The 25,557-nt window shown below is 33.1% G+C and overlaps 1 protein-coding gene across 1 annotated transcript; it reads left to right on the top strand.

The window, feature by feature from the left end:
• The first annotated feature begins 23,914 nt into the window (after positions 1 to 23,914).
• On the top strand, positions 23,915 to 25,156 carry LOC141632126 (serine/threonine-protein phosphatase 7 long form homolog). The gene is made up of 2 exons (XM_074444705.1): positions 23,915 to 24,533; positions 24,620 to 25,156. The coding sequence occupies exons 1-2, from the start codon at positions 23,934 to 23,936 to the stop codon at positions 25,061 to 25,063; spliced, it is 1,044 nt and encodes a 347-aa protein (XP_074300806.1). The 5' UTR covers positions 23,915 to 23,933; the 3' UTR covers positions 25,064 to 25,156.
• Positions 25,157 to 25,557: the final 401 nt, after the last annotated feature.

The raw sequence follows: 25,557 nt of genomic DNA, 5'->3' as shown, positions 1-25,557 counted from the left end.
TCCGGACACAAGAATTACCCCGATCATCATGGCAATACGCCCTCCGGCATGTCTACTAGGCGCTAAAACTCCGTACAATAGTAGAAGCACTGCAATGGCATTTACGTGCTGGATAGACTTGCCTTTAAGGGAAGCGACCGTGATGCGAAATAAAATGCGGAAGCGGATTTGTTTGGCTGAAACAGTCGGAGTGACTGTTCGTTTTATGAACTTGAGGTTCCATTATCGTAAAATACGCAAATAAAGAGTAGCAAAGATAAGCAGACACCGAATTAAACCTATAATTCGATGAACGGGATTGGCTAACCAAGACCTATTGGTTCCAATCGAGCGATAGATAGGAAACGCGTCCTAAATAACCACTATTTTTGAGTTATCGCAACAACCCGATGAAATTTGTTTAACACAAACAAAAGTCGATTTTTTTTATAAAATTCTTGTCTATCTAACCAATACAAAATGAAAGCCTTTAAATAGTTGAATTGGCAAGACAATTCAACGCCTAAATGCTAATTGTAACAGCCAAATTAAAACAATGATGACCCAAATTAAAGACCCATAATGACTCCTTAAATCTAGCATACTAAAGGTCTTCTAAGAGCAAATAATAAGTATGAATTTAAATGGCATCAAAACCAATAACTTAAACGTGCTAGTTAACTACCAATTTAATGACCGACCCGTATCATATTCGTATCATACTCCCTTTCTTCAAAAAGAATCGTCCCGATTCTTTGACCGTTCAATATCGAGATGGGCTGCTTGTAAGTGTCCATTTTCTGCCAAATGCCTGGGTCGAATACCATTGACGTTTGTTGCTGGTTCCAACCACCATTTTGCATATTCAAGCATTTTGTTGATGTTACGAGCACGAAATTGACACGGCCCTGATGATACGAATTATATTGCACATTCAAACCTTGCACTATTACTATATTGGACGGCCCATTTTCCTTAAATTTCCAAATTGATTTTGGACCACCAACTGCCACGCAACATGGGGCTGTACAAATTTGCATTTGAAATGTTTCGTCCACTTCGATCGTCAAACATAGAACATCACGTTCTTTTGGATCTTTGGTGATCTTCAATGGTTCGCTCTGTTTATGAAAACAGGGGCTGTACAAATTGAATGAAAAGTCGTCATTGTAGATGTCAAAAACAGGAGGCAAGGAAGGATCAAAGTCTCCCTCCAATGGATTGTTTTGGTTTGAGAACATGAAGAGATTCACGTTCAACCCATTTTGGTCCATTACCGGATCAAGAGCCGATGGCTCTGATACCAAATGATGCGAAATAAAATGCGGAAGCGGATTTGTTTGGCTGAAACAGTCGGAGTGACTGTTCGTTTTATGAACTTGAGGTTCCATTATCGTAAAATACGCAAATAAAGAGTAGCAAAGATAAGCAGACACCGAATTAAACCTATAATTCGATGAACGGGATTGGCTAACCAAGACCTATTGGTTCCAATCGAGCGATAGATAGGAAACGCGTCCTAAATAACCACTATTTTTGAGTTATCGCAACAACCCGATGAAATTTGTTTAACACAAACAAAAGTCGATTTTTTTTATAAAATTCTTGTCTATCTAACCAATACAAAATGAAAGCCTTTAAATAGTTGAATTGGCAAGACAATTCAACGCCTAAATGCTAATTGTAACAGCCAAATTAAAACAATGATGACCCAAATTAAAGACCCATAATGACTCCTTAAATCTAGCATACTAAAGGTCTTCTAAGAGCAAATAATAAGTATGAATTTAAATGGCATCAAAACCAATAACTTAAACGTGCTAGTTAACTACCAATTTAATGACCGACCCGTATCATATTCGTATCATAGATGATACGAGTACGGATACGAGTCGATGGAGGCTGATTCTACACGTTCCAAATAATGTCTAGTTTAAATGCTAGTCTTAAGTAGTCTTATTTAAAGTCTTTTAATTAACTTATTTATAGTACTAATAAAGCATATAATTAGTGAAGTCCTTTCATTTTACTTGTTGTTAATGATTGTAATAAGTGAAGTAGTGATGGCAACTGTTCACTTGGCTAGGAGTTTCGGTTATGGCTGCCTATATAAGGCCATGAGTTTTCATAATAAAAAAACCAGAAATATATGAAAGATTAAGAAAAGAAAACACTTGTGTTTTTGTTGTTTTTGAGTATGTAGTTTACATGCCAAAAATCGTTAGAGTTTGACGCGATCATGCTTTAGCCTGAGAAATATTCAATAGGTCTTGAGTATTCTCACCATTACTCGTGTTATAGGTCTAGCACCGAGTAAATATCCCATTGACTTGAATTCTACCCATGAATTCAAGGCAAATATCCTTTTATTTTATTTTTCTATTAATCCGCTTCCGCAAATTCGTATCATATGGTATCAGAGCTTCGGCTCTTGATTTTCCTAAATCTAGACGGTCCTCGGCGTGTCAAAGCCAAGTTGTTAGTTGAATTTCTGATTGCGATTGGAGTTCAAAGGTTAAACTCAAGCAGGTAGTTTGAGGGTTAATCGGTTTTGCATCTCACAGGCGAGTTTCTAGTGACTTTTATTCCATGCGTAACAAAAAAAAAAAAAAAAAAAAAAAAAAAAAAAAAACTGTTCACGGTCGTGGTACTGTTCATCCGGAAGAAAAAAAAAATTTGGTCCCAAACGGTCTTAAGGCGTGTCAAAGTCAAGATGTTGGTTGAATTTCCGATTGCGATTGGAATTCAAAGGTTAAACTCGAGCGAGGTAGTTCGAGGGTTGATCGACTTTTCATAACCCATATCATAGGTCCAAGAATCGGGACGATTCTTTTTGAAGAAAGGGCGGATGATACGAGTACGGATACGAGTCGATGGAGGCTGATTCTACACGTTCCAAATAATGTCTAGTTTAAATGCTAGTCTTAAGTAGTCTTATTTAAAGTCTTTTAATTAACTTATTTATAGTACTAATAAAGCATATAATTAGTGAAGTCCTTTCATTTTACTTGTTGTTAATGATTGTAATAAGTGAAGTAGTGATGGCAACTGTTCACTTGGCTAGGAGTTTCGGTTATGGCTGCCTATATAAGGCTATGAGTTTTCATAATAAAAAAAACCAGAAATATATGAAAGATTAAGAAAAGAAAACACTTGTGTTTTTGTTGTTTTTGAGTATGTAGTTTACATGCCAAAAATCGTTAGAGTTTGACGCGATCATGCTTTAGCCCGAGAAATATTCAATAGGTCTTGAGTATTCTCACCATTACTCGTGTTATAGGTCTAGCACCGAGTAAATATTCCATTGACTTGAATTCTACCCATTAATTCAAGGCAAATATCCTTTTATTTTATTTTTCTATTAATCCGCTTCCGCAAATTCGTATCAGACCGCCTGCGAAAATGCTACTTGGTAGATGTTTTGGATACTAAGTGCTAGAAACGCAACTCCCGTGGTAGGATTCACTTTTTCTATGATCGGAATTGCATATACGAGTAGATGAAGATTATTAGCCATCGAATTTGCATATACGAGTAGATGAAGCCCATGATAGCCCGGTTGAAATTGCATTGACGATACAACTATCGTCTCAAGCGGTGGTGAAGATGACGACATTGACGACGACGAAATTGATGACTCAGCAGCGTTCTCCATTTGTCAAACCTTATTATTGTACTTCCTATTTGGTTTGGTTATTCTTCCTTATTCCAACCAACAATGCAATGAGGAAATATTTAAGACTCTAATACCAACAATACAATGCAAATGAGAAAAAACACAAATTTAAGAATGTAGAAATTACAATGTATCCAATATGTTGATTTCTAGCTATCCACGCGCTTAAATTTCATTGGTTGTGATACCAATGGGAAGTGCCCCCAGTAAGTGAATTATACATGTGATGTAATAATACATCAGATTGTATAGTTTTTGAGCATTAAGATAAAGTTTTTGAGTTTTGTTTTAAAAATTATGAGTTTTATTAGAAAGTTTTTGAGTTCATTCTTTTCAACATAAAACTAAAAAAATTACAATATAGGCTCAGAAAAATTTGAATTTTGACGTCAAAACACAAACATGTACGAAGTAACTTTTAAACTTTATAAAGTTCGAGAAAAAATACACAAAAACTCAAATATATATGGAGTTCGATGTAATACATCCGATGTATAATCCTTTTTCGCAATACTATAATAAGCAAATCCTAATTTCTCCCAAAGGATGGGACTTTGGAGGATAGATATTTAATTTCCACATTTTTCATTTTAGATGAGCTTCAATTTAAATTTTACAAAAATATAATCGTCTAAAAGTTATGAATATCATACGATTAGATTCGTTACGAAAAAAAACTTTTATATGAATATACATATTATATTGTTTTTTTCCTGGATTTGAAAAAGAAAAATAAACATCTCAAAATGTGAAAAAAAAACAAGGCAAAACGTACTAATAATCAAGGGATTCATTAACTATCACATGTTCCTCAATAAAGCAAAGTACTTCACATTTTTCCGCCTAAAAACACCTTTTCTATTTTGATATACAGGGCCGTTGAAAAAATAGGCCCTTAAAATATATACACTTATGTTATTATATAAATATAAATTAATAATTTTTTACAAATATTAAAAAAAAGCTAAAAAGTCCAACAAGTATATATGATAAATTAAATTTCCCTTCCTTAAATATAATTGATAGCTTCATTGCTCTCTTGGTTAATAGTACAATTTGACATAGTTGAGGCAGGGCGGGATCGATTCTTGTGAACAACAAGTTTAATTTGAATGATTCAGAGGGGAGTCGAACACAGGATGTACATAGTGCAAGGAAAGACTTCTACCGCTGAGGCAATGACTATCTTCTGTAACATTAGGTGGACACAGTAATTATGTACTAACATTAATAACAGGGACTTTTATTGGGCCCCCAAATTTTTGGGGGCCCTGTGCGGCTGCACGGGTTGAACACCCCTTGGACCGGCCCTGTTGATATAATTAACTATGTACAAAGATTTGTCGTATAGAAGATTTGTTTTTAGGTTTTTGTGATAAAAATTTAGCTGACCTTGTAAGATAAGTCATAACTAAAATATATGTTATTAAAAAAATCTCCCCTCAATTTTTAGTCTTCCCATTTATTTTCCCTTGATCTCCTAGATAATATTTTGACCGCTCATTTCGACATACATATATAACTTCTTTTTTGCTTGAAAATGATATTTTGTGAAAGAAAAGAGATTTTGATAAATGAGAAGATATAAAAAAATTAAAGTATAAAATAATACTAGTTTTAAACCCGTGCAAAATTGCACGGGTATGTATTTGGGCCAGAATGAATGTTTTTTTATGTATATTTGTTTTTGCATTTCTATTGTAGCTATCTAATTGGTCTAAATCAACGATGTACATAATTAATGTTTAAATTTGTTACAAACATGTGTTCACATGCACTGGTTTATAAGGAAATAACGTAATCTACTCTTGTAAATAAAAATTGCATACATAAAAAACTTTACATTCGGATAAAAGAAATATAATCTAATAATCAACTTTAACATATGCAAGTTATTCTAAAAATTGAAAAATTTCATGATACACTACATTAGTAGTCGTAGTAGAAGTACACATATCTGAGTCACGAATTAAAATTTTCAAGCCTTCTTTTCGGGTGACCCTGGAAACTGCGACATAAAGCTGGCCATGACTAAACACTAGTCTTGGAAGATAGATGCTAACCTGAGATAAAGACTGCCCTTGACTCTTGTTTATCGTCATTGCAAAACAAACAGCGATGGGGAATTGTCTTCTACTGAAACGTACCGGAAATCTACTGGTGTCCGATGGAGTAAGTGTTAGTCGAGCAATATGCACTCTATCACCTTTATGACTACCAGTTAAGACAGTACATCTTATCACGCGTGCCCCTAGATCAGTCACAATTAGTCTCGTGCCGTTACACAACCCACGTGATTGATCAATGTTTCGCAGAAGCATCACCATAGCACCGACCTTCAACTTCAATTGGTGATTCGGGAGTCCGGCACATTTAATCACTTGTAAATTAAAATAAAATTTATTTATTTGTTTTTTAGAGTAAAAAAAAATTAAAAATAAATTTAAATGCTTGTTGAAGACTATATTAACTCGGTTTCCTATCATTGTCGCCTACCAATTTCGGTGTGCGCGGCTGATAGCTAAGATGTCGAGTTTTATATTCCAAGTACATATGCTGTCATTATTGTTTTTTGAAAAAAAAAATTTGTACCCTGTAGTTTTAAAAAATTATGTTGTGAATTTGTGGTACAATAATATTAACAAAAATACATGTAATTCATTTTTGTAATTCATTTCCGTTGTATGTTCGATCCCGTATATAACTGTAATTCCTTCTGTAATTTTATTGTGTAATTTTGTTTTAAAAATTATGTAATTTAATCACATTTACTCGCATTTGTAATTAATTCTGCGTAAATTTTATGCATTTTCTTTACACGGAATGTATTAATTCGAAGAAGTATTCCATAAGATTATTTTATATAATTTGTTGCGACACAGAATTTAGCGCATGTTCGAAAAGACGGATATCTGAATAATTAAATACGTTGCACACTCATGGGTCCCCACCATAACCTGGATTTTCCAAAAAAAAAATGCATTTATGATGTGGCGCGTTGTACAATGAGTATTGTCTTCTGAATTTATATAGATAAGATCACTAATTTTGTGTAAAAAAAATTTTTTTTATTAAAATACACATTTCATGTCACTAAATAAATCTTTTGATTAATTTTGTTGTTTTAATTTATTTTCTCAAATAAAATAAAATAATGAGAAACGTTACAAAAGTAATGACTTGTAAATTTATAATCTATAAATAATATACTAAAAACTAAAACTCTATAAATACCGTGAATGTAGTACACGGGGTCTACACTAATTTAATATACTAATGCACTATTTAGTAAAGAAAAATTACCGAGAGTATTACTAACTTCAGTAGATCCTTACCCATCACATGTGGCGGATACGACAACGATTTCCACTTATGGCAACGACGATGACAATGACGGTGAAGGTGAAGAGGAGGAGGAAAATGAGAAGGCGTCATCGGGTATTACCCAGTTTGTGCGCCACCGGAGTTATAATAGGAAATTGCACATGTAATTTCAATTCCCTCCTTAATTTTCAAATTTAAAACAAATTAATGATAGAGCGTAATTTAGGCATTAATATAATATATTTGATGAAAAAACTGTTTTAAATAAGATAACAGAATAGAAGATTTTATCATATAGCTATTTTCTAGGCAAGGAGATAAATTACGCCATTGACATTCATTGTTAGCATCTATCACATACATCAATGTTGCATTATCTCACTAGGTGGATTATAAATCTGATGCACTACCTCCAATTTTATAGTTTCTGAGCATTATAATAAAGTTTTTGAGTTTTGTTTCAAAAATTAGGAGTTTTACTATAAAATTTCTGAGTTTATTCACTTAAACATTAAGCTTAAAAAAATTACAATAAAACTCAAAAACATTACAAATAAATTTAGTTAAATTTGAGTTTTGAGGGAAAAAAAATAAAAATCTAGCATATAAACTTTAATATGCTAAAAAAAATACACATATGCTCAAAAAAAAAAATTCTTAAACATTGGAACTAATAAAATATAATATGACATAAGAAGAACTTAATATAAAATTCTTCTATTGCTATTTACTCTAAATGAGCGAGTGAGAAATTAGCGTAATTAATACTATTATAAATCCCGCGCACACGCGGTTTGTTTAGATAGGGACATTAGAGAATTTAACAATTATTTAATTATATTTAACTTATTTGAACTCCATTTGAAATTTTAGTATAGAATAAAACTTAATATTAGTAATATTTTGTATTAAGAGATAGAAAAAAATTTTTTTTACTCTATATAAAATTGTTGAAACTATTTTGTGTGTATATGTGTAGTAATAAATGTACTTATGTATATATTAAATTAAAAAAATTAAAAAATTAACCAAAATTTAAATACTCGCATTGTATAGAGTAGAAATAGATATTAAATTAGAGTGTGAGAAAAATATATATTATTGACAATTTTTTTGTTTTAGAAGTAAAAAAAATATATGAACGCTCTTATCTTGTAGTAGGTTAGTTATTGTATGTAATTAATCAGTATTGGCCCAGTTGTAGGTATATAAATGTATAAATAAAATGGAATTATATGAAATTAAGCAGTTTGGCCCAATTGTAAATAGAATATAATGAAGCCCAAATATGGAATATTCATTTAGGCGGGAAACTATTAGAATTTTCTTATTCTTTTAGTTTAGTGGGGATTGGTGTAGATATTGACTCACAAGATACTTATGTGCAATGATTTTACGACTTTACACTTGCATAATTGTTAAACACAAATTCTCATTTGTGACGGGTATATCCGTCGCAAGTTTGCGACAGGTCAAGTATTAATCATGTGAGATAGATAAGACAAATCAAATTGCCTAGGGAGTAGCAATCTGTTTTGTCTTATCTACCCACATAAGATATTACTTGAACCGTTACAACCTTATTACAGATATGTCCGTCACAAGAGAGACTTGTTGATTATTAAAACCATCTTCTCTTCTACATTACTACATACAATGATACAATCACAAAAATCGATATTATAAACCGTCACACACAAGACCTTGGGAGCGACTATGATAAGCTAATATTCCAGATACCCTCATTTGGGGGTTGTCCGCAGACGGAACTTTCTCTACCAAGACAGCAACTTGGTTAGCGCAAGGTTTGTTCGATCAAGCTCTTGACAAATGTGAATTTCAGTGGATTTGGAAATTGAATATTCCTCCAAAATTGAAATTTTTTCTTTGGAAAACATGTGTTGACGGTCTCCCAACGAAAAGTAGACTTCTTAAGAGTCATATTGATGTCCCATCTCATTGTGTTCTATGCAACAATCCTATTGAAAGCAAAGATCATTTCTTTTACGAATATCCCTTGATTGGATCTGTCATCCAAGACCTGAACATTATTAGTTTCAATGAGTTTGTGTCAAAATATGATAATATTACAAGTTAAAGTTTTCTAACGAAACTTAATTTTCTCAAAGATTTAATTTCAAGAGATGATTTCACTAAGATTATCTTTATTTGGTGGAATGCATGGTTTCATAGAAATGATATTATCTTTAATAATGTTAACTTAAATATCAGCAAACTTATTACTTTATGTAATAATAACATTAAGACCTGGAATGTGACGAGATTTAAGGATCTCAACAATCCCGAGATGGAAGAGTCAGCTAGAAACAATCCTAGGAAGGAAGAAATTTGGTGGGAAAAACCTAGAAACGGTTTCCTAAAGCTAAATTTTGACGGATCGAGAATAGAAGGTAGTAAAGCTGCCTTAGGATATTCAACAAGAGATCACAATGGTAAAGTCGTTTTGTTAGGAGCAAAAAAGTGCGGTTCCAATAGTATTCTTGTTGCGGAAGCTCTCGCTTTAAAAGAAGGCATTTTAGCAGCTAAATATTTAGGAATCTCAAAGTTAATTATGGAGGGTGATAATTTATGTGTGATTAACTCGATTAGAGGTACCTAGCAAATTCCTTGGGAAATTTCTAGTATTATTAAGGATGTGAAATTGGACCTTCATTTTTTCGATGAAGTGATAATTAAACATTGCTTTCGTGAAGCCAATAAGGTTGCTGACTTCATGGCTTCTATTGGACATTCATGTCCAACTCTTTCGAGGTGGTTTGATAGCCGGTGGCTTCAACTTACCTCCCTCATTCGAAAGGATGAGATAGGTTGGTCCTACCCTAGAGGATCAACCTAGTTTTCTTACCTTATCAAAAAAAAAAAAAAAAAAAAAAAGATGATGTGCTAAACTTATTAGGAGTACAAAAGTAGGACAGGGTCCCATGCCTAGTCCTCTATTTTTTTGGTACTTGTGTGTACGAAAAAGTGACTAAATAAATCATTACTACTCATAATGACCCACACAGCACACCATTTCAGTCAGCACAACACCGTTATTTAATAACTCGTCCGTATTCAATAGTAAAAAATGCAGGGCTAATTAAAATGGGGAGTGCTAGGGCGACACCGGGTGTTACTGAGTTCGGTAACACCCTAATAAAAAAAATAGAAAAAAATAAAAAACAGAAAAATGATTTTCGTTTTGCGTCAAATTCGTAGGGATAAAACCGTAATTTGCAAATTTATTATATTAATAACATAAAATATAAAAGATGATAATTAAAACTAAACTAAATCTAATATCTCCTATCTAATAGACAACAATAATCATAACAAACACATATCTTCATCTCTTCTTGATCATCGATAGTTGTATTCATGTCAAACTAAGCTAGGTATACGTTTACCAATTATCAAAAAAAAAAAAAAAAAATTGTACTGTCAAACCTGAAGCAACAAAATACGTTACAGAAATTTCCTCCACTGGATCGATAATTATTAAGGTACGTTCAAGTGTTGAATGAAAGATGAAATATAATTTTTTTCATTGAATTTGTTGTGTATAATTGTACAAACGAAAGATGAAATTTGCTCGATCATATTTTTACTACTCTGTAGATTCAATTGATTGTTTAACATGCTTCTATTTTACTTTGGTTTATGAGATTGATTCCGTTAAACATAAACATCAAATTATTTTCCCTGATGCTCGACGGTATTAAACATACACATTTTTTTTTGGTGTAAGGTAAGGTATATTGATCTCAAAAAAATAGATACAGAGTGCCAAAAATGTTACAACCAGTGCCTATATTTTGCAAAAAACTGTATAAAGACGACATTTTAATAGTCAAATTCGCCAACCACCTACAGTCACTTGGCTTCATAGTGCTTGCATTCATCCTCATTAATTTGGCTTTGATCTCCCTCCTAAGTTTTTGGATAATGACTTCAGGCCGAGTAACCACCTGATGCATCCGTGCATCATTTCTAGCTTTCCACAGTGCATACATCAGAGCAACATGACATGCTCCAATATAATTCCTCACTAGCTTTGATTTTGCCCTTCCATTTCTATACCAATCAACCAGGTCCTTACTGCACATTAATCAGATCCTGCAAAATCTGCAGACACTTCCCACTAAAGACACAGTCACATAGCAAATGATCATGAGTTTCAGGTGATGCCATACATAAATCACAGTTGCCATCAATCTGTAAACCCATAGCAATCAGTCTATCCTTTTGTGAGCAGCCTGTGATGCATCCAAGCTTAAAAAATAAACGAATGCTTAGGGACATTGAGTCTATTCCAGCAAACATACCTCCATGATACTTCGGGAGCAGCCTGCCTTAGCCAATTGCATCCATCAGCAACAGTATACTCAGCATCAGAATTCTCAACCTTTCTAGAACCCCTACACCCACATCCCCAGGGGCGGATCTAGGGGGCCCGGGTGGGCACGTGCCCACCATGAAATCCTAAAAATCGATAATAAGTATTTAACATAGGCTATAGTATCAATAAGATGAAATGGCGCATTGGTAAGAGATTTGTACAATCTCCACGGTGATCTGGGTTCGACTCTCCCTGCCAACAATTTTTTGATAAATTATCAAAGAGGAAGTAAAGGTTATATAAAATTAAATGTTTATGTTGGTCGTGGGGTTCGAACCCCCACCGTCTTTATCAAGGTTTTTAAGGTATGAGTTTATGACCACTTTTACAACCGCCATTCTTGTTGATAAGAGGAATTAAAAATTATTATAAACTAGATATTTAAGGTTATTCCTATCATATTTAAATCATGATTTATTGTCATTCGAGTTTGTAGCCTAATATATCTATAGATATAGACAATAAGGGTGGTGTATTAATTACATTAATAATGTTTTATTTTCAAAAATTCATTCAAAATTTACTAATTTTGCATCAAGGATTTTAACAATCGAGTGAAATTCCATTGTTCGATAATCGATTTTTCCGTGTTTATCGCAACCATATTTTCAAAAGATATTTTCCGCGACGGAAACAAATTTGTGCCCCCCTTGTAGGAAAATCCTGCGTCCGCCCCTGCACATCCCTTTCTTAATTCTCTTGTTTTCTTCCTTTTTTTCGTCCTCTTTTCTTTCTATTATAAACTCTACATATATACAGAAATCACAATATATCTCTACTCTCAAACTATCTCCATTTCCTCAGGAAAAAATCTTGCATGAAAATCTTTCCATTATGATACTAGAATCTCAACAAAAGTGCATATATTCTTCCATAATTTTCTAAGAACTATTATTATTATTTTTGTTTAGAAAAATCATGTATTCAGGTTCATTTTTATCAGGGTTTTATTGCTGGGATTGGGAATTTTTAACTGCCCTTTTGCTTTTTAGTTCTCCTTCTTTTTAAAAAAAAATCAAATCTTTCTTCATATAATCATATTATTACTGATTAACTAGATTAGATTAGCGAAATTAACAGTATCTCTTATAAAGCGGTTTTACACAAACTCTTGCGTAAGGCGGCCTTAACACAAAAATTTACTATTAATTAGAAGAAATGGGGCAGAGATCAGTACCAGGATGATCCTGTGACAAATGATGTGATATCCTGGGGAGATGAAGGAACAACGTTTGTTGTATGGAATTATATGTATATGTGTGAAGCAACATTTGATTTACTCTTTAAAAATCCATGCCTTCAGTAGTTATAATCAAAGGACAAGGAATTGGTACAGATGACCAACAACGACCGGGTTTATTCTTATAATCAGTATAAATGACAAACGTGCTAGTACCTTATTAAAATTGATGAATGTTGATAATACTATTAAGTTATTAATTTTTCTTTTCTTTTGATAATGCAAGTTATGGACTCTCAAAGTTATTAAAATATTAACGAGACGCAAGATAAAGTAAATGATGAAGCAACTCATTGGGAAGAACAAGATGGAGAAATTAATTTTGAAACCATTGACTTATTAGATGATGAAGAAGCTATTCCAGAAGATTATTTGGCTAGTTTAGAAGAAAACATGAGTGATGACGGTGAAGAAAACAGTCCGAGCAACACTGAAGATGAATTCGATGGTGATAATAATGATCATTCAGTTATTGAAAATGTGGAAGCACCACAAGATGGCATGGAATTTGAAACAAAGAGAAGAGTTAAAAAAACACCTCCGTAATTATGCTAAGCAATGTGGTTTTTCAATTCGACAGAGAAATGTGAAGCCGTCACCGAAAACAAAGTTACAACCTAAGCATATTTTATGGGTTTGTAACAAGGCTGGAAAACAAGTGAACAGGTCGCAAAATAAAATTAAACCTAGACCATCTCAAATGATCGGGTGCAATGCGAAATTCAATGCCAAGGAGTTTGAGGGTCGGTGGAGATATACGAAGGTAGAACTGGGTCATAATCATGACCTTAACCCCGAGGATGTGAGATATTTGAGAGCTTATAGAAAATTGCCAAAAGAAGTAGAGAGGAGAGTTTTGATAAATGATGAGGCTGGCATAAGGCCATCTCGATCCTATTTGGCAGAGGCTGTGAAAAATCATGGTTTTCAAAACCTTTCATATTTAGAAAAAGATGTGAGAAACTTTTTGCAGAAGAAAAGACAAGAGAAATTGGCCGGGCCGTTTTCCATCGCTATGTATCACTACTTTATGAAGTCCAAGAAGGAGTCAGACAATTTTTTTTTTCATGTTAGATTTGGAACGTGATGGCCACCTTCGCAATGTAATGTGGGTGGATGCTAGGAGTAGAGCGGCTTACAAAGATTTTTGTGATGCCGTTGGACTTGATACCACATATCTGAATAACAAGTACGAGATGCCATTCGCTCCTTTTATAGGGATAAACCACCATGGTCAAACTATACTTTTAGGTTGTGCACTACTATCTAGAGAGGATACAGAGTCTTTTAGGTGGCTTCTCAGAACTTGGGTAGATTGCATGGGTGTGGCACCTAGAGCCATTATCACTGATCAGAGTATCCCTATAACGAAAGCTGTTGAGTTGGAAATGCAAAATACTAGGCATAGGTGGTGCCTTTGGCATATTATGGAAAAACAACACAAAAAATTGAAGAATTACAAGAACTTTGAGAGTATCCCTATAAAGGTCGGGTCGAATAGGTCGGGTCGAGTTTCGAGCCTAAAATAAAGGGTCGTTTCGGGTTCAAGTTCTTTCGGGTCACAGGTCAAGATTTACTGGTCTTTGACCCTAAAAAACATGTCGGTAATAATAATAATAATAATAATAATAATAATAATAATAAAATGTAAATTATAATTCAGTTTAACATAGTTCAATTCAGTTTAACGTTGTTATTATTTAATTGGATTAGGTTTAGGTTGAAGGGGTTCGTGACCCGTCCTAAGCCCTCAAACTCGCTTCTCTGTAACCGAGAAATTTAACGTTAGCCCGCTCATGTCGGGCCCAACGCACTTGTCCACCTTTACTATTTACTTGTTATACGAGCACGAACTCGACATAACCCTATTAGTTTGCCTTGTCTATGTGTAGGCATGTAGCTCATCAATTTAGCTAAACTCAATTTAGGCCCTGTTCTTTCTGGCTTTTTAGAGTGAATCAATCAATCGAATCGAATGGAGCTGAGCTGAATGAATCGAATCGAATGAATTGAATGAATCAATAAGTGAGCTGAGTGAAATCAATCAATCAATAATAGAGCTGAAATAAATCGAATCAATAAAGTTAATTGAATTGAATCAATCAATAATAATAATAATAATAATAATAATAATAATAATAATAATAATAATAATAATAATAATAAATAAATTATTAATAACATTATTATTAACAATATTATTAATTATAATAATAATAATAATAATAATAATAAAGAATAAAAAATAATAATATTAAAAAAATAGTATTATTGATAACAAAATTAATAATAACTATTAAATTTAAGATGAGTAAAGCTGAAAATGAGCTGAACTTAATGGAGCCGAATCAATCAATCAATCGAATGGAGCTGAATCGAATCAATGGAGCTGATCTCAATCAATCAAATCGAATGGAGCCGAATGAATCGAATCGAAAGCTAAATCGAATCGAATAGAGTGAGCTAAAAAATGAAATGGGCTGAAAATAAGCCAGAAAGAACAGGGCCTTAGTCTAATTCAATTAAATTTAGTTAGTTAAGAACAACTTAGTTCAACACACTTCAAAAGTGAAAGTTTAACTTAACTTAGCTCAATTCAATTTAGTATGTTTTTGTTTAGCTCAATTTAGTATAGCTCAACTTTACTTATTTCAGCTTAGTTCACTAAAATTTATAAATTATCGTTATATATTTTAAACAACGATACACTAGAATATATTTGAACATATAGTTTTGTCATCAATATAAAGTATAAAATAAAAAATTGTCAAAATGAAAGTTTAGCATATGATATTTGCTTCTTTAGGCCCTGTTCTTTTGAACTTAATTTCAGTTCATATAAGTTCTATTCAGTTCAGTTCAGCTCTGTTAAGTTCAGTTCAGCTCCATTCAATTCAGTTCAGTTCAGTTTCAACATTTATAATACTATTCTTATTTTATATTCTTACTGTTATCATATTATTATATTAATCTATTTAATATTTTTTATTATTATATTAATTTATATTTTTTATATTTATTATATTACTATTGTTTTTATTATTTTTTTTCTAATTATTTTGTTTATATTTAATATATTTATTTATTATTATATTATTATGATTAATGGCAATATAGGTAGTATAAATTATTAATATTTATTATTATTATTATTATTATTATTATTTATTAATATATTCATTTTGATTAATATTATTAATAACATATTTATTATTATTTTTATTTTTATTTTTATTATATTACATATATTTTTATTATTTATATTAATTTTTAAAATTATTTATAATATTTATATTATATTATACTTATCGTATTTCTTTTTTTAGTATACTTAATATATTGTATTATTTAATATTATATTATTAGTAATAATGTTCTCGTTTGTATTACTAATATATTATTGTTACCAATCGTTGGTTGGCGCAGTGGTAGCATGGGGCTGCGCTTGGTAGGGAGGTCTGCGGATCAATCCCCCACAACTGCGATTGGGAGGGGTTTAAATACCGTAATCCTTGGACACGCCCTGAAATCCGGATTAGTCGGCCCAATGTGGTTCGGATTACCGGATGGTTTAGACAAAAAAAAAACTAATATATTATTGTTATTATTACTGTATTTATTATATTGCTATTTTTTATATATATATTATTAGATTATTATTATATTATATCAATATATTAATAATAATAATAATAATGAATAATATTGTTATAATATTTAGTATTACTATTGGTATTAATTTTATTATTATTATTATTATTATTATTATTATTTTTTTTTTTATTATGAAGGGATGCGCGCAGCTTTCATTAAAATAAAAATAAAAGTTTACATGAAATTGGTGGGGAGCCGAGAGACAATCTGGGCTCCCACACCCTTAGCAATAGCAAGTGGACATATCAATTATTATTATTATTATTATTATCTTTTTTTTTTTCAATTCAGTTTAGTTCAGTTGAGTTCATATCAAATCAGATCAGTTCACCTACTTCATTTTTGAGTGTCTTAATGAATTGTTTAACTTTCTATTTTGGGAATGTTTTTAATGAACAATTTGAAGATACGTGGACAATTTCGTCCACTTGTTATCTAATAATTGTCCCCTTACAAAGGCATACAAATGATCGAGACGGGGGGAGTAATATGTAAACAAATGACCACACAAAGACTGTATAAGATAAAGTATGCTTTAAATCTTTTGTTTTTTGTCTCCTATAAAACAATAAGTCACTCTAATATGAATATCGGTTTCAATTACTTAAATACGTAAACCCATATTAATATCCAAAATTTAACAAAAATATTTTTTTAAAAGAACAAAATAATAAGTTAACAAGTCTCGAACCTCCAAGTACTCCCTACTGACTAGTCAGTATGTAGTCACTACCTAACATAAGTCAATACCACAATGACGTGTGTTTTATGTGCTCTTAATTGAATCATCTATTGCTAAGTTTAAGTTAAGTCATGTTCTTGCCAAAGACAAGGAAAGATCACTAATTATGCACGTGATAATGAACATGTATTCCCAGTAGCGGACCTATGATTTATATACCACAGGGGTACATTTGTTTTTAATAATTATTTTTCAGTTAAAAACTTTTATTTTAGAATTGTTTACGTAAAATAACATTAAAGAGTAAAACAAATAGAAAAAAAATTAAATAAACGAACTTATTGACAAATAATATTTCTAAAAAGTGGAATACTAGTCTAAGATATAACCTTTTTTTAAAACTTTCTAACAATTAACATTAGTTGTTCAATGGTTTAGAGTTTTATATATTGCTCAGAGGTCTGAGGATCAAATCTTCTTTCAAACATTTTTTTACTCTAAATAAGTAAATAAATGGAGATTGTCTGAAAAAGCAAATAAATCTTGATTAAAATCAAAAATTGCTGCAAACTGGATTTGAACCGCCGACCATTCAATCACAAGGGGAGACAACTACCAACTGAACAAGAAGACAATGCTGCTTATAGAAGATTATATTAGATATTTATTTCTATATTGATTACAGGGGCACGTTCCCCGCCCCCACCTAAGGTCCGCACCGTGAGTATTCCATGTACGCAAATAACGCTTAATCGGTTATGAATATTTTTTTTTGGAAGGGATTTTTTTTTTAATTTATTATTATTATCTTAAATTAACTAACTAATGTTAGTTTTCTAAACTACCCTTTACCACCAATAAGTTTAAAATTTGAATGTTGATGGAGGGAACACAAAATACATGAGTAAGTTACAATAATACCCCGGGTGTCGCTCACTTTGAGTAACACCCGGTGTCGCCAAATCATTTTCCAATTAAAATTGAAAAACAATGGCATTTTCGAAATCGTTACATTCTAGGATGTCATTTTAGTTTAATGTTTTGAGACATTTTCCCATAAAAATATATAATCAAATAATGTGAAAGCAATGTATAGTCATTAAACTAAATTAACCGTGTACACACCATGAGTTTCATACTTAGGCTCTGTTCTTTTGGACTGAAACGAATCTGATCTGAACTGAACTGAACTTATAGGATCTGAACTGAATCGAACCGAACTGAACTTATAGGATCTGAACTGAACTGAACTTATAGGATCTGAACTGAACTGAACTTATAAGATCTGAACTGAACTGAACTAAACTTATAGGAGCCGAACTTAACTTTATTTTATTTTATTTAACTTAACTATTATTATTATTATTATTATTATTATTATTATTATTATTATTATTATTATTATTATTATTATTATTATTATTATTATTATTATTATTATTATTATTATTATTATTATTATTATTATTATTATTATTATTATTATTAGCCAAGAGAGAACATTGATAAAAAAAATTATAGTCTAAAACACAAGGTAAAATAATAAAAAATTTACCAAGGATGTCTTAGTCTAGTGGTTAAGACGGAGGTATTGTCGACAATAGGTCCCAGGTTCGAATCCCCCCTCCCCCTTATTGTAATGCGACTATGTGCGCGCTTCGTGAGACCAAAAAAAAAAATAATAAAAAATTTCCCCTTTATATGCATTGGTTTGTTCATACATTATACTACAATTACATTACGATAACAAATAAATCACATATTATATCTTTTTTTCTAACCATTTATTTCTATATTATCATAATCCTCATCACTTTCATCTTCACTATCACTCTCAACAACGGATCCATTGCCTCCCCAAATATTTTTGACTATGTTGTTTCGTACCTAATACATGGTCTTATTCCGCTTTTTATCAAACATGCCCAAATCTATTGTGACGCTGAAATTATTAATGAGAGGAGTGATTTTTTTTTAAATAATAATGTATGTATCGAATAATTAATGTCAAATATTTTTGTATCGGTCTTTAAAAATAATACTCCGTATATAGCTTTTCTAAACTAAATTTATAGGATCTGAATTTTTCTGAACTGAATTTATAGGATCTGAACTGAATTTATAGGATCTGAACTGAACTGAACTTATAGGATCTGAACTGAACTTATTGGATCTGAGCGAATCGAATCGAACTTATAGGATCTCGAATCGAACTTATAGGATCTCGAATCGAATCGAATCAACTTATAGGATCTGAAGTGAACTGAAATTAAGTGACTTTAAGTCCAAAAGAACAGGGCCTTAGTAAAGTGGTCCACGAGAAATCATTAGAAGGTTGTTTAAAAGCTGTCATTACAAGTTGTTATTATAGAGAATTGTTATTTACCTTTGTTCTTTTCTTCCATTAATTCTCTCTTTTTTTATGTTGTCTTCTACTTAATAGGTTTTATTAATTTTTTTAAATAATTAGTGCGGATGTAAATAAATCAAGTTGGATCGATTTGTATGGTATAAAGAGTCGATTTATATCCAAACTTGATTGATACTCCCTATTTATTTCGGGTATAATTAGATACATACAAGGTTAAATGCAAGTATTAAACACGATTTTGTTCTGCGATTAATTGATTCGCGTAGTGGACTCAAAATTTAAAACAGCCTTGTATTTACTCCAAAATTTTGTCATGCGCCCATGCTCTTGTATTTACTCCCAAGATTTTGTCACGCAATTAAATTACTCTAAGTTGCACGAGGATATTTTCTTTGAAAATTGAAGAAATCGAGTCACTGCCATTCTTCCCCTCTATTTATACAAGAGAGTTTCCATCACAATTCACAATGTAAAACATTTTGTAATATCTTCCTTTCTTTTAAGATTATCTACAATTAATTAAAATTTTGTAATATATTAATGACTTTGTTCTATTTACAAATGTATCATTTTATAAACTACGGAGACTATTATCAATTGGTTATGAGATTTTCCTTCCCTCCAGGCTCCAGGTAAGGTTCATACCAATTTTCATATTATATTTATCAATATCAAGCGATGTCGACCTAAAATTTTATGGGACTTGCTCAAATTTAATCATTGATTGACAAGTTTAATTTCATGTCAGGTCCATGTAGTCCGCACAATGGCAAAGATAATTTGGTCTTGCACTTGCATATATAGACACAGAGTAGTTACGAGTTACGACTGGTATAAACTTGTTCGAAATTGGAAAGAAGACTTTTGAGAAGTTCAAATATGTGTGAGAGTATGTGATGAAAAAGGTAATCCCAATACAAACCTTGCATTTTTTTTTTGGCGTTTAACAATTCAAATTATCTATCAGTAGGCATCTTCTATGTCTTTTCCGACAAGTTGGAAAAAGTTCGTCCAACAAGTAAACGGAGTTGTAGTCGTTTTACTACTATATGGGCTCCCTAATTCTTACAAGATAGAACAACCGCGACCAGTGAGGCTAGCAACACACCGGCAACTAAAGCAAGATGGCCTCCAGCACATTTGGGTATTAAGAGCCCATATATTAGTAAGACGACTATAACTCCGTTAATTTGTAGGACCGACTTTCCCCCATTTGCTGTGAAAGCCATAGAAGACGCCATCTGATAGATACTTTGGATTGTAAGCCCCAAAAAAGCAAGGCCTACGTTTGGGGTGACTTTTTCCATAACATAATCTGACACATTTTTGAACTTTTCACAAGTCTTCTTCCAAATATAAACAAGTTTATATAATCGTAAGTTGTCCTTGTTAATAGAGTCCGTTTTTGAAATAATGCTCAAAAATAAAAGAATTGTCGTTTTGGGTCGGTTTTGAAAACATTTATCGAAATGGTGTCCACGTAGGCTCGGTTTTGACGAGCCTGTATGAGGCTTAAACACGCCATACGTATTGGCGTGTTTACTTCAAAGAACACGCCATATGTAATGGCGTGTTTAGGCGATCAAAAATCTAACCCAAAGTCGATGGTTGAAAAATATAAGCAAAGGAAACACGCCATTACGTATGGCGTGTCTTAAGAACAAAACACGCCATTACGTATGGCGTGTTTAAGTAGCTATATTTTCCAGCCCAAGTCCAGTGGCTGTGTTTTTGGAAAGAAAGAGAACCCGCCATTACGTATGGCGTGTCTTATAGAAGAAACACGCCAATACGTATGACGTGTTTGCTGAGATTCTTTTTTTTTTAACAACTTTCTTTTTCCCGTCACTTTCTACCACAAAACACACACCATTCACCATCTCCGCCTCTCAAACTCCCCAAGTGCGATACAACAAACCTCACTCCCCTTCTTATTTCTTCACCTCACACTCATCTCCGGCGAATCTCCGTGTCTCCATTATATTGGGTTTTTGCTTTTCAAATTATACATTCTACCTAATTAGCAAGGTAATTTAATTCTTTTAACTTATTTAATTTCATCTTTTGAATGTAGATTTTGCTTTTTTGTCTTCATTGTTGGTAATTATGTTGTTTTGTGCCTAGATCTACAACTTATATGTGTTAATTTAAGGTTGTTTAAAAAAAGCCCCAAATTTTCGAAACCCTAATTAGGTAGGATGAACGATTTATGATTTTTAATTGTTGTTTAGGTATGTATTTTAGGGAAATTAGGTTATTGGTAGTTGATTTATACTAATTTGTTCAATTTTTTTTTATAGAATGGAAATTTGTGATTTTCCTCTTATTTGTTATTGGGATGGAGAAGTGTTGGAGCAAAATGGATGTGTAACCTATAGAGGAGGGAATCAATGTTTTATTCTAGCTAGTACAAAGATGACATATCTTGAATTAGTTGAAGAGATTTATAAGGGAATCGGTGTTCAAAGTTTGGGTACTCAATTGAAGGTAATGATGAAATTTCCGAGTGCTTAGGGTGTTTCAAAATTGTTCCCCTTAATAATGAGGGAGCCTTTAAAGCGTTATGGGCAAGTATTCGTCATTCACATGCTCCTTCAATGGACATATTTGTAGAAGTTTCTACTAGTCAAATTGTCATTCCTACACCAAGTATTAGGCTAGATGATGTTGCTCAATTTGTTTCACTTGAAACTAATTATGTAAATGATGGGGAATTTTATGGTAACTTAGAAGGTGATGAGATTGATGAGGAATTGGCAATACTTGATGAGAATTTGTTGGCAAATGAAAAAGATGGTGGTGATGATCTTGTCTTTGCTAGTGCTCCCATCGTTGAGTTTAATAAGATTGATCAATTAGATGAGGATGAATTGAATAGCTGGAAAACTTGGGAAAATATGGTAAGATATGAACATGGGAAAGAGTTTGCGGTTGGACAAGTGTTCCCAAACAAAGCTTCACTTAGCGATGAGGTGACATCATATTGTGTTAAAGCAAATCAATTTTTCAAAGTTGCCGAATCAAAGCCTAATACTATTACCTTCAAATGTGACCGGATTCCTACACCATGTAATTGGCGGTTAAGGGCTACACAAAAAGACTTTCATTCTGAAGTTTTTACCATTGTGACATACAAAGGTCCTCATGATGAGTCTTGTGTTTGTGACATGGTACCTCAAGACCACATGAATTTGAAACGAGCATTCATAAGTCATGAGATTCGTAACCTTGTTGAGGGAGATTGGGGATATAAAGTAAACTCTGTTGTTACTTATATTTTAGATAAGTATGGTTACACAATTTCATACACCAAAGCTTGGAATGCAAAACAAAGAGCAATTGAGGAAATATTTGGAGATTGGGATAAATCATATGAGTTGCTACCTCGTTTCATGCAAGGCTTAAAAGAATCTAATCTTGGCACTATTGTTCAATTTTATACAACACCAACAACTAACCCAAATGTGCAAAAATTCAAGCGTGTTTTTTGGGCATTTAAACCATGTATTGATGGCTTTGAACATTGTCGGCCAATTTTAAGCATTGATGGAACCCACTTATATGGAAAGTTCAAGGGAACAATTTTGACAGCTATGTCAATTGATGCTAATAATGAAATGGATGAGAAGAGTAAGAACAAGGTCACATGTAGTTTGTGTCGTGGTTTAGGCCACAATAAAAAAAAACATGTACTTTGAGAGTTAACAATTCACAAGGGTATTCTACTACTTACACTTGTCTTTAATTTTTTTTATTACCATAATTTTTTTAATTATTTGAACATTTATTTTCATGCTAATCTAATAATCTTCTTTTAAATGTGTAGGAATAATGGAACAACATCAACAACAAGGCCCGGTGAACCCGGAACTTCTCACACAACAAGAGGTACACCAGAGCAAGACAATATTGGAAGGGCGGGACGTTGGTTCCCTTCGATGTAGGTCACACTTAGTTTCGCACAAAGGGTTTTTGGTAAGTGATCATGTAGTTGATTTCATTAGGGACACTCAGTTTTTTTTTATTCATAGGTTAGTGGGGTTGAAGTTTAATGTGGAATTAATAAGTGCTTTGGTTGAGCGATGGAGGCCGGAAACCCATTCATTTCACTTGACTATTGGCGAGGCTACTGTGACCTTGCAAGATGTTCAAGTGTTGTTAGGGCTACGGATTAGAGGGGATATTATTAGTGGACCAACCGCTTATAATTGGCCCTTGTTAATAACTGAACTCTTAGGCAAAACACCGAGTAGTGATGACCTTAAGGGGGCTTCTTTGAGGATTGGTTGGTTGTTAGAACAATTTAGTGGTCTTCCGGAAGATGCAAATGAAGATGTTCTACATCAATATGTGAGGGCATATTTGCTTATCTTAATGGCAACTATCATGTTTCCGGATAAGAGTGGTAATGACATACAAGTTGTTTATTTGCCTTTGTTGAGGGATTTGAGCAACTTAGATAATTACTCTTGGGGAAGTGTTGTACTTGCTACTTTATATCGCAATTTATGTAGAGCAAGCAACGTAAAGTCCAGAGACATTGGAGGTCCCCTTGTTCTATTGTAATTGTGGGCATGGGTGAGGATTAGTATTGGTCGACCTACACTCATGAGACCCGTTAATGCTACCCATCATGGACCGAACCCATTAGGTTCTCAACATCAAATCAGGATTGACTCATTGGGTCGTAGGTGGGCAAGTGTGATTCGTAAGAGGCCGGAAGGGGTGACCACACTAATTGGGTATAGGGATGCTTTTGATTCAATGCGACATGATCAGTTTACATGGCAAACTTACTCCCGACAGATTTTGTCTTTTTTGCCCCCGTTTTGTTATGATGACTCCGACGATTGGACAGTGATGGCCCCTATGATTTGTTTCGACATTGTTGAGTGGCATTTTCCAAATAGGGTAGCTCATCAATTTGGGTGGAAACAAATTATCCCGTTAAACTCTGATACCGAACCAAAATTGCACAAAGTAGACAAAAGGGGTGCCTCTTCACGGAATTGGATGAAAAAACATCAACCCTACATATCAAATTGGGTTAGGAGGGGTGATTTTCGGTTCCGTGGTGAAGAGGATGATATTGAAATGAGCTACTACGACCCTTACATGGTTTGGTTCCGGGATCGCACTATTCTTCGCTTGAACCCTTTTCCCCCACAAGCTACTTATCAAGCACCCTTTGGAGCCACAGAATATCTTGTAAGTACACTTAATACACTTGTCTTAAAATTCTTAACCAATATATCATAAAATGTGATTAGCTTATACTACTTATTTTGTTTTAGGCGCAAAGTTTCGTCAATGTCCATAATACATGTGATACGGAGCTTCGACAAATGCCTCTTGAGGTGCCTCCTCATTTCCGGACAATGGTTTCACACCTACGGGACTACTCCTCTCAATCGCTTGAACATGTAGGCTATTCCCATCTCCTTCAACCAACCGTAGAACCAAGGGAAGAAAGTTCACCAATGGTTCAAGAGTCCCTCGACTCAATGAATGTGGATGACGATGCACCATTGGTTCAATACACAAGGAGGGGTAGACGCTCTAAGTCATCCATGCCGGCTAGACACTCTATGTCTTCCATGCCTTCCATGTCTTCAATGCCGGCCATGTCTTCAATGCCTTCCATGTCTTCAATGTCACCCGTCAATGAACAAGGTACCCCGGAGCCTAAGAAAGGGTTTTGGAGTCGCATTCGAGGAAAAAGCAAGAAGAAGACTTGAGGACTTGATGTAATAGTTAGAGGATTAATGGTTTGTTTGACATTTTAGATGGTTAATTTGTTTGACATTTTAGTTGTAAAACTTAGAATTTAATCCCCTTGTGCGAAGCTTATGCGGTGTGTAAACTCGGTTTTTATTTATAATAGGCAATGGTTTGTGTTGTCCTTTGCATTGTTGAGCATTGTTGAGCATTGTTGAGTTTGGTTTTCTGTTTTGGCAAAGGAAAGATACGAGAACGAAGGGAATTTGTGCAGCAATAAAAAAAAAAAAAAAACTGGCTAAACACGCCATAGCGTATGGCGTGTTTCTTGAGTAAGACACGCCATACGTAATGGCGTGTTTAGTATTTGGCATTTTGATCAGTTACTGGAAAGGGGCTGGAAAATAGAGCTGCTTAAACACGCCATACGGAATGGCGTGTTTTGGTCTTAAGACACGCCATACGTAATGGCGTGTTTCCTTTGCTTATATTTTTCAGCTACTGACTTTGGGTT

This window comes from Silene latifolia, chromosome 2 (genome assembly GCF_048544455.1).
Source record: "Silene latifolia isolate original U9 population chromosome 2, ASM4854445v1, whole genome shotgun sequence".
NCBI classification, from domain to species: domain Eukaryota; kingdom Viridiplantae; phylum Streptophyta; class Magnoliopsida; order Caryophyllales; family Caryophyllaceae; genus Silene; species Silene latifolia.
The sequence above is the reverse complement of the archived record's forward strand: the minus strand, read 5'-3'. Positions and strand labels throughout refer to the sequence as shown.

Bases quoted from the DNA above. Each gene is read 5' to 3' on its own strand.
- LOC141632126 (XM_074444705.1), top strand. From the start codon at position 23,934: ATGAGACCCGTTAATGCTACCCATCATGGACCGAACCCATTAGGTTCT. The intron at 24,534-24,619 runs GTAAGTACACTT...ATTTTGTTTTAG, and splicing joins TTGGAGCCACAGAATATCTT to GCGCAAAGTTTCGTCAATGT.